The sequence below is a fragment of the Anoplopoma fimbria genome, chromosome 3 (genome assembly GCF_027596085.1).
Source record: "Anoplopoma fimbria isolate UVic2021 breed Golden Eagle Sablefish chromosome 3, Afim_UVic_2022, whole genome shotgun sequence".
NCBI lineage: Eukaryota > Metazoa > Chordata > Actinopteri > Perciformes > Anoplopomatidae > Anoplopoma > Anoplopoma fimbria.
Window position 1 is genome coordinate 15,800,220 of NC_072451.1, and position 8,752 is coordinate 15,808,971.

An 8,752-nucleotide genomic window follows, 5' to 3' on the forward strand; every position below is an offset into this window, starting at 1 on the left:
GGATATTAGTTTATTTTACAGATGACACAGTAAATGTGAACTCACCTTCGGGTTCATTTTAGTGAGATCATGTCTTTTCTCCGACAGGTTGATAATCTAAAGAGCACACACAACACAGCCATTGACTTATAATGTTGTCTCTTAGATCACTGCATTCTACTTTAACACTTACATAAGCATGAGCGAAAGATGCACTATTTGCTCTAAGATCAATACTCTCACGTCTATATCCCATGAGAGCCCATCGGCCCTGACATCAATATTGTTTGCACTTTGACACTTGGGCTCACTTCAAGGTGAGACAGCGAGCAGCAGACAAATTAGCACTGACCAGGTAGTTGTCCGCATGCTTGGACTTGAGCATCCGCGTGACATCCTTCAGGTTGTGGGAGTAGATCTCCTCCGTGCAGCCCCGGGGGAAGGACACGGCAATGATGCGTTCTGTGATGTACGTCAGGTCGAGTTCATATCCCTCCTCCATGCTGAATCTTGGGACTTCCTGTGGAGAATTACCAAAGCAGAGACACAGGTGACTCAGGGCCCTTCAATAACCTCCCACCGTTCCCACTAAGAGCAGGTGACTTTGCTCCAGTCAATATTTGGCGGTCAAAGTCCTCGGCTTTAGTCACTGTGTCCAAGTTTGTTGCGGATATCTTTAGAGATTGACTTCAATTCCAGATTGGATGACAGAGGGTGTCTTGTTTGCACAGAAAACGGTCAACAGTGTGAGTCACAATCACTTTACTGGTTGAAACAAAACACAAGTGCCACTTATCTCCACTGAAAAAGATATACAGTGCACTGGTCAGTCAGTCAGAGCAACAGTTACAAAGACAAAAGAAACTTTCAAACAATTCCGGATTGAACCAGTTGCTGTAAATCCCTGGGTGACGGCGTGTCCCTGTGACCTCATGGCACTTCCTGCAGTGGTGGTCTGGAGAGAGAGCCCGTCTCACCCCGCCGCAACCACAGACACATCCCTTACTCTCTTATCTAGTCATCTCTGTACGCTCTGTGCCGGCTGTCAGGCCAAGAATAGCAAAGTGTTGCCTGCGGCCATCACAAGTGCCGTCACCATTAGTCGATTCAACTATAAATCAAACCAACTAATTGTTTTTATTGGTCATTTTCATAATCCCTGACAAAACCTGATATAAAATGTATAATATATTATTAAATATTAAACTATTTTTGTCATTTAAAACATATTATACTATAATCATTCTATATGACATATTACTTTATATGCTATATTGCTGTGGTATAATAGAATGGTTCGATGTTATTCTTTATGTACTGTATCATATTTTTATATTCATACAGACAAACATGATTAGTGTATGGTTTGATTTTACATATAATATACATTGTGACTACTTATCACACAACTATATCACTATATTTGCGACAGTATTGCACTATTAGTTGAAGTACAAGCCTGAGGTTCCTGTGTTTGTACTTGCCTTGTAGAATTGAGTTGAATTGCTCTTGTGTTGTTCCTATTTTTCTTTCTATTTTATATACTTATTTTTTACTTTTTATCTCTACTTAATATTGTAACCAAATCCTACCTTTTGTGTTAGCCAGAATTAGGCCCAATGCAAATTACTAATAAATAATAAATATAATAAAAACTACTAATCTATATTTGTGTGTTGCAAATGTAAGAGATAACTGATCAACAGAGCTTGATAAATGTTTCAGATTTCACTCAAACACAAGCACACGTTCTCACAAACAGAAACACATTCCTTACGCTGCCAAAGATATCATCATCATCCTTCTTGAATAACTCTGATTGTTTGTTGTGATTGAACGATCCACAGTCAAGAATGTGTCCGTCAATTAAGTGTGCAATGACTGCAGGCTACAGCCCAACACTTTGAAGGGGGCCAGAGCGGGAGCCATAAACCAGGGACAGTGTAGCCACAGCTTAAACCAACCCTCAGAGCGGAATGAAAGAGGCCATGTGTATGAAGAGGTCATCACTCGGGGAAACAGGGCTGGGTGTTTTGTGCATGTGTGTGTATTGGTCGAGGTTGTGGGAGCGTGGGGGGAAGAGGTCCTCGGGGATTGTTGGAACTAATGGCGGGGTTAGTCTATTTCCCCTGAGACTCTAAGAGGAAAACTGTTGACTAATGGGAAATTAATGAACAGGATGGCCAGTACTTCGGCTCTGTGTCTCTTCAGGGCATGGGAAGAAGGCTTTGTCATGGAGGCGTCAAAGTACTGCACCAACTAGAAATGGGAAGGATAGCCTTTTTGACAAACACTTACCAACAAAAACTTTCCTTACTTACTTAATTTGGTGTATTAAGATCTTTTTTTAAGTGTTTAAAGTTTAAAATGTTTGGCAAAATATGCTTTCTTGCTAAAAGTTACATGAAAAGATTGATAACACTCTCACGTCTGTGCAGTACAAAATTAAGCTAAAGTTACTGCCAGTAGCTGGTTAGCTTGGTTTGGCATAGGAATTGGAAGCAAGGACACAGCTAGCTTGGCTCTGTCCATTCTAGATAACAAATCTGTCACAATACAAAAAACAAAAAACAAATTGTGAAAAATGAGCCAGAGGGTTATGTGCCGGGCTCTTTCTAAGCCGGACGCAGTAGCTTCCTACTGACTTGCTTACGCCAAGAAGTAGTCAGGCATCTAACCACCCCCTAAAACGTGATATGTTTTTCTAACAATTTTGTTTTTGGCTGTGCTGTTGGCACATTTTATGACCCAGTATGTACAGGGCCAGGCTAGCTGTTTCCCTGTTTCCAGACTTCATGCTAAACCAAGCTAACCAGCTAATGGTGATAATGTTAGCTTAATTTTTACAAGCTTAAAGTCTAACTATTCAATTACTGATTACATAACTAATTTCAAGGTAGCTAAACTAAAAGAAATAAAGGTTTCAACCAAATAAATTAAATCCATAAAAATAATATCAGCTAATATCACATTATAAAATAAATCCAAATTTCTAAATATCAACTTCTAATGATTAATTTCTCATGAAACGTTCATGCGCAATGTTGCTGTAACCAACATCCTTCTCCTACTAGACCTCTCACTTCTCCAACTCATCATTCAAGCTAACATGAGCGACTTGCCCCAGCACGCACTATAGATAATTGGTCTTTAATTTGCACTGACTGCTTTTGTTCCTGGTTTGAGGCGCAGCATTAGCTCACAAAGGCAGAATAAGCAGTGCCAAGGAGCTCAAATCCCGAGCCCACCCATGGCACCGGGAGTGCAAGGCTGGTAGAGGAGCGGGGTAGGCAGAGAGATTTCGAGAAAACGGGTTGCCAGGTCTACTGTGAACAAGCAGCGACAGGTTTACTGAGGTCAGGATGTTGGGGGATTAGGGTGTGTCTGGCTCCCCCCAGCTCCAACCCCTGCAGGTAAGAGCTTGACTTGACTGGGCTGCCTGCGTGCTGTCAGCACACTCACACATGCATGACCATCACTTGGGACCAGATCCAAAACGCAATGCTGAAAATAAGTTAATCAAACATTCCATTTATGCGTGAAAGAAATGCAGGGAAGGCATATCAAAGTGCTGGGATGAAGCCTATTTCTATTTCAGGAGCCACACCCTTCACCTGGCCCGTACTGGATGGAATCCTCCATTTTGTACGAGCAGGTGAACCACGAGATGAAAGAAGACAGCATCATGTAATAGGACATGAACTGCAGAGAGAACTGTCTCAAAATCCAGACAACAGTTAGTCGGACCCTGTGGGTTAAATTATGGCCTCGTCATGTGAACAGTGATCTTATAGTTGTTTTCATTTTTGAGTCCACTGTGGTGACAACAGTTGGCAAAAACTCTGCATGCTTGTCTGCAACAAATAATAAATACTCTCCAGAGCCTGGGGTTGAGCCACAGCAATGGAATCCATTTACTCAAACTTGTTTGTATGTGATTAGGCTGGTCGCAACATGTCTACATGCTCCCCAACTGTATTTTCCATTAGCAAATTCAGTGTGGCCATCATCTTGCATATTGCTTTTACATATTTGTACAAACCAGTGGAAGAGGAAATACAGCATTGAGAGTCTTGGTTAAGGGCAAAAAAGTTTAAATGCTCTGGTCATTTTTAAGATTTTGGTCCATTTTGCTTTCATAACATGTCTTCTTTCAGACTTGAGATAAGAAAAAATCGAAAAAAATACACATTTAGGTGTTAATTTTACTACTTTTACTATGCAGATCTGTAGATTTCTCCTAAATTCCCCAAAAGTTAGCATTAAATAATGCCTCATTTACAGTGGTGTAGTGAAGGGTGTATGCAGGTATAAGGGGTATAAGGGGTATACCCACCTCTTTTTCAGGTGGTTTAGAGTATACCCACCTATCGACCATGAAGCCACTGGAATAAATAGGAGAGTATACCTACTTCCTCCTTGGTAACCTACCTATCTACATCGTAGTACATCAACATCATTAAAAACCACTGCACCACTGCTAAATTGCAGATTTAAACCCTAAAATTTCAGAAAAATTGTAATACAAAAAAATGATTCTCTCAATGAAAGGAATCATCTTGGGGAGTTTCACGGTCATATCTATTAAATAAACGTTTTTGCCTATTCACTTGTAGGGTCTTCAAAATGTTTGCAATTTACCATACATATCTTTTAGGGCCATTTTCTATTAAATCTGTTTTATCTCACACTCTCAGCCAGAAATCTCAACTTCAGTAGCACTTACATATACCAAACTTTCCAGTTTCAATCCTATCTGTGATACAAAGAGATATCCAAAAAGCCCCCTATAAAGAAGTTTGACTCTAATATGTCAACAAAATGAGACAAGAATTTTCTAAGTATAAACATTTTTTGTTCTTAGTTTCATACTAAAGGATTTTTTATTTTTGCTATCAATCAATGTTTTTGTGTTATTTTTGGATGCAATGTTTAGTGTGTACAATGTCTAAAATAATGACAAATTCTCATCTGAAGAAACAGAAGTGCCTTCATCCTAAAATTAGAGAAGCTGCAGCAACCCAACTAAGTCTAGTTCTTACCAGACTTAAATCTACCTAATCGAGTAATCCACATTTACATGGATAGGTTGGAAATCACTAAGAAAAGTCAAGTGTTTTTAGTAATTTAAAGAAAACCAAAATGTCCACAAACATTACGCCTGCACACATATGAAAGCAATCAAGGCATCCCTTCCCCCCATTTCCACTCCAAAATCGGATTGAATTGATTCTGTCGGCTCCAGCTTCCAGTTTATGATTGACATGTAGTCGCAACAACCTCCATTTGGTGACAATTGAGATATTTCTATAAGTCCATTAAACTCAAATGTGTCTGAAATTGAAAAAAATAGGTGCACTGGTATTTCTCAATAATAGGAGAATAAAAACAAGACCAAACCCAGACTTTCTCTGGTTCAGACTGAGGCGCTGCTACAGCTACAGATAGAGGCCCAAATCAAAGTGGAGGTGATAAAGCTCATTCAACCCAACATGTAGGAGCCGGCTCTGTTTTGCACCTATGGAAAAAGGCAGCTACACATACAGTACACTGAGGTCTCTTTGGAAGACTCTGGACAGATTAATGACCTCAGAAGCTGTTTGTCTGCAAAGCTGAGTAACACCTCAAGTGCCATAAATGCTTCAGGAAGTCTGGCAGGCCTGCGGGGGGGGGACCTCTTGAAGATTTATTTTTTACACTTTTACTAAATTTAGCTCAATAACTCTCTCTCTTTGACTGCCCAGCACATGGAAATAACTAGTCATGCCCGTTTACCACTCTATCAGATGACGGGAGTTGTACAACCAGAACAGATTAGCTTCTTGCCATTATCCTCTGGCTGAAGCCCCCAGTTGGTATTCAGCATTCACATCTAATAGCCCCCTAACCTTGATACCATCAGCTCCACTGTTCTAAACCGCCTTGTATTCATACTTGGCACGAGGCGCACGCCCCATACTGCGGGATAACAAGTCCACAGGGACATTACAGGCTGGTTGAAGGGCCCGGAGAGGGACAAGGCCACAGTTTGTTCTGGCCTTTTCCTGTTTGGGGCTCTGTATGTTTACGCTGTGGCTTTGACACTCATTCACTGCTGAAGAACTGAAATAAACAAAACCATGAGAATTAAAAAAAAAAAAAAAAAAAAAAAAAAAAAAGAAAAGCAACAGGAGATGGGGAGCTGAGTATTTTCTGTGCGTCCCGCATTTTCACAAGACATTTTGAAGGGAATAAAAATGACAGCCCTGAGCAAAAACTGCGCACCCTTAAGGCTCCTAAAGTACTCCCTAATTACCCTTTTCTACCCCAAGGTCATAGTGGAATGCGCTCCAAAATGGATTACGTTCCCACTCTCGCTCTCTCTCATTCCCTCCATCTCTCCTTTTCTTTCCCCCTTTATTGCTCCCATTCTCCTTCCTCCTCCAGGTCTCCCTCTCTACGTTTAATGGCTTACACATGTCAGCCGGAGGCCGTGGCACCGCTGCGACAAAGTGAAATGCTCCAGTGCCTCCGTCCCATGCTGTTCCTCCCGGGGTTAGATCACAGTGTTCTGCTTACAGTACACAACCCCAACCTTCAGCCAACCCACCTGTCCAAACCACACCATCAGGATGCCCGTTCATCTGTCGCCCTGCCATGGCCTTTGTACTCACCGCCTGACATTTGGGTTTCTGTCACATTTCTTTTTCCGCCTTGAGGGGCCAGATATTGTTCATAGGAACAACCTCAGAAATAGAACCCGCCAACAAAAGCTGTAATTGCCAGTTCAAAAAATGTTTCTCCTCTCTCCCTGGGTCTGTAATTAAAGCTAATCTTGAAAGAGTTTAGCCTGCAAAAAATGCTCAGGACAACCTGCATGGTTTATGTTGTGTGAAAGAGAGGGCGCGGAAGAGGGTGTGAACGCAGGTGTGTGTCTGATTTCCAAGCAAGGGAGGGACGGATATTCAGGTGAAGAGAGGCTTTGGCTGTTGTGATGCAAGGACGCTTGTACATGTCATCAACAATGGCTGCCGGAAAAGCGTAGCCCTAGGGCTGCAAATACCACGCAGCAGCTGTAGCTCAAAGAAAAAAAAATGCCATACTTCTGACTGTCTCCATCATTTATCCACCGACTGAGGAGTTCAGGCAGTCACCAAAGGGCTTCTTATGGAGTTCTATTACACTAGTGGTACAAGTCTTCTACAAGAATGACCCCATGTGTTTCACATTATAAAAAGGTCTCCAGTGCGCCCGTGCCCACAACAGCAAGGAACCCCAAATTATAGCCATTGCAAAACACAGCTCATTGAGGAAGACATTTAAAAGCTAAATAGACTTAAAGAGTTCAAGCCAAGCTTTTGAGGGAGTTTAATTCAAAGGCTCTAAATAATACTCATTCACATTGAAAAAACATACACACACACACACACACACACAAAAATCACAAGATCAGTGCTGGGGTCAGTTTGAATGAGTCCCTTCTCTGTCTTCAGAGTGCTGCTGGGGGAGCTGGGGCTCCAACACACACCGCTGGTTTCAGCAGGAGCCAAAGTAAATACAGAGAGCATAGTGCCCTGTTTTGCACTTTAAATAAATGAGCACACTCAATGAAATGTGACTGAGCAAAGGGCTAAGAGAAAAAGGGGGGAGGAAAGGGTACCACAGTGTGTGGAAGTCTAATCCTGCTTTTTTTTTTTTTTTTTTTTTTTTAAAAGCACCGACTTTAAAAAAAAAAAAAAAAAAAAACACTCCCTGTAAATGATTGAGCGTGGAAAAGTTCAGACACCGTGCCTTACCTTTTCAAACTGAAAGCGAGTACTTTGATTCTTCTTCTTCTTCCTTTTTTGTTTTCTGCTCTGTGTCCCCTTTGTCAGTCAGAGCTGCAGACAGAGAGATAGAGAGAGAGAGAGAGAGAGAGAGAGAGAGAGTCGGGTAGAGTCCTGATCAAAGAGCCCTCAGCCCGTCATACAGGCTCATTTTCCCCTGCTGGAATTCAGCTCTCCTCGGCCTTTTACTGTGGCTGCCGGTGATAAAGTTGAAGCCCTTGCTCGGTTCCTGAACTACTGCTGCTTGTCCTTCTGTCGCTTCTGCTCAGCCCCCCCCCAGTACACTTCCTCCAGTCGGTGCTGCCGCTGCAGCCGCCACAAGTCCTGGCATGGGCTAAGTCCTCCTCCCACTGCGCCGCTAGGGCTGTCTCCCTTGTTCCCTCCCCCTTCCACCTACCTCCCCCGTCTCTCTACGGCCTCCTCCCCTGCCTGTCTCCATTTGTTCTCACCCTCACTCCTCACACGCAGAGGGAGACTTCCTACAAGGCCCCCTAATCCCTCCTCCCCATGGACCCCCCAAAAAACCACGACATGTGGGGACCGGACAATGACAGAGGTGACGCTGGCAGGAGCGGTTGTAATAAAGTATTTTTTGTTGTTGTTGTTGTTGTTGTACGTATTTATATAACGGGATAAAACATTATAAGGCATTCAATCAGCTAGTATGTTAGTGAGGATGATTCTAGAAGTTGAACATACCTGTGGTAGTTCAAACAGACCGGCGCAGAAAGGTGCGCAGCCGCAAAATATATTATTTTTTACACGTTTTTAAAAAAAAATAAAATGGTTTTAGGGTATTTTTCAGTAAATCAAAACAAATATTTACATAGGGGTCGCGTGCAAAGTCAAGTTCATCGTTCAAAAGTCTGTAAATATACCAAATTGTTTAATTCTGTGTTTCAGTGGTACAATGATCAATAGAAGTGGTAAATTCACTTTATATGTTAACAAATAGGAATTGGCTTTGG

At 42.0% G+C, this 8,752-nt stretch overlaps 1 protein-coding gene across 2 annotated transcripts in view; it reads right to left on the reverse strand.

Moving 5' to 3' along the window:
• LOC129088807 (tensin-3-like) overlaps positions 1–8,054 on the reverse strand; it is a 33,894-nt gene extending 25,840 nt beyond the window's left edge. For both annotated transcript variants that reach the window (XM_054596038.1, XM_054596037.1), the window contains exons 1-3: positions 7,755–8,054; positions 332–499; positions 46–96 (exon numbers count right to left, since the gene is read on the reverse strand). In XM_054596038.1, coding sequence (XP_054452013.1) covers positions 46–96; positions 332–481 — 201 coding nt within the window. In that variant the 5' untranslated portion in view covers positions 482–499; positions 7,755–8,054. The remainder of the gene's footprint in view (positions 1–45; positions 97–331; positions 500–7,754) is intronic.
• Between the last annotated feature and the right edge of the window lie 698 nt (positions 8,055–8,752).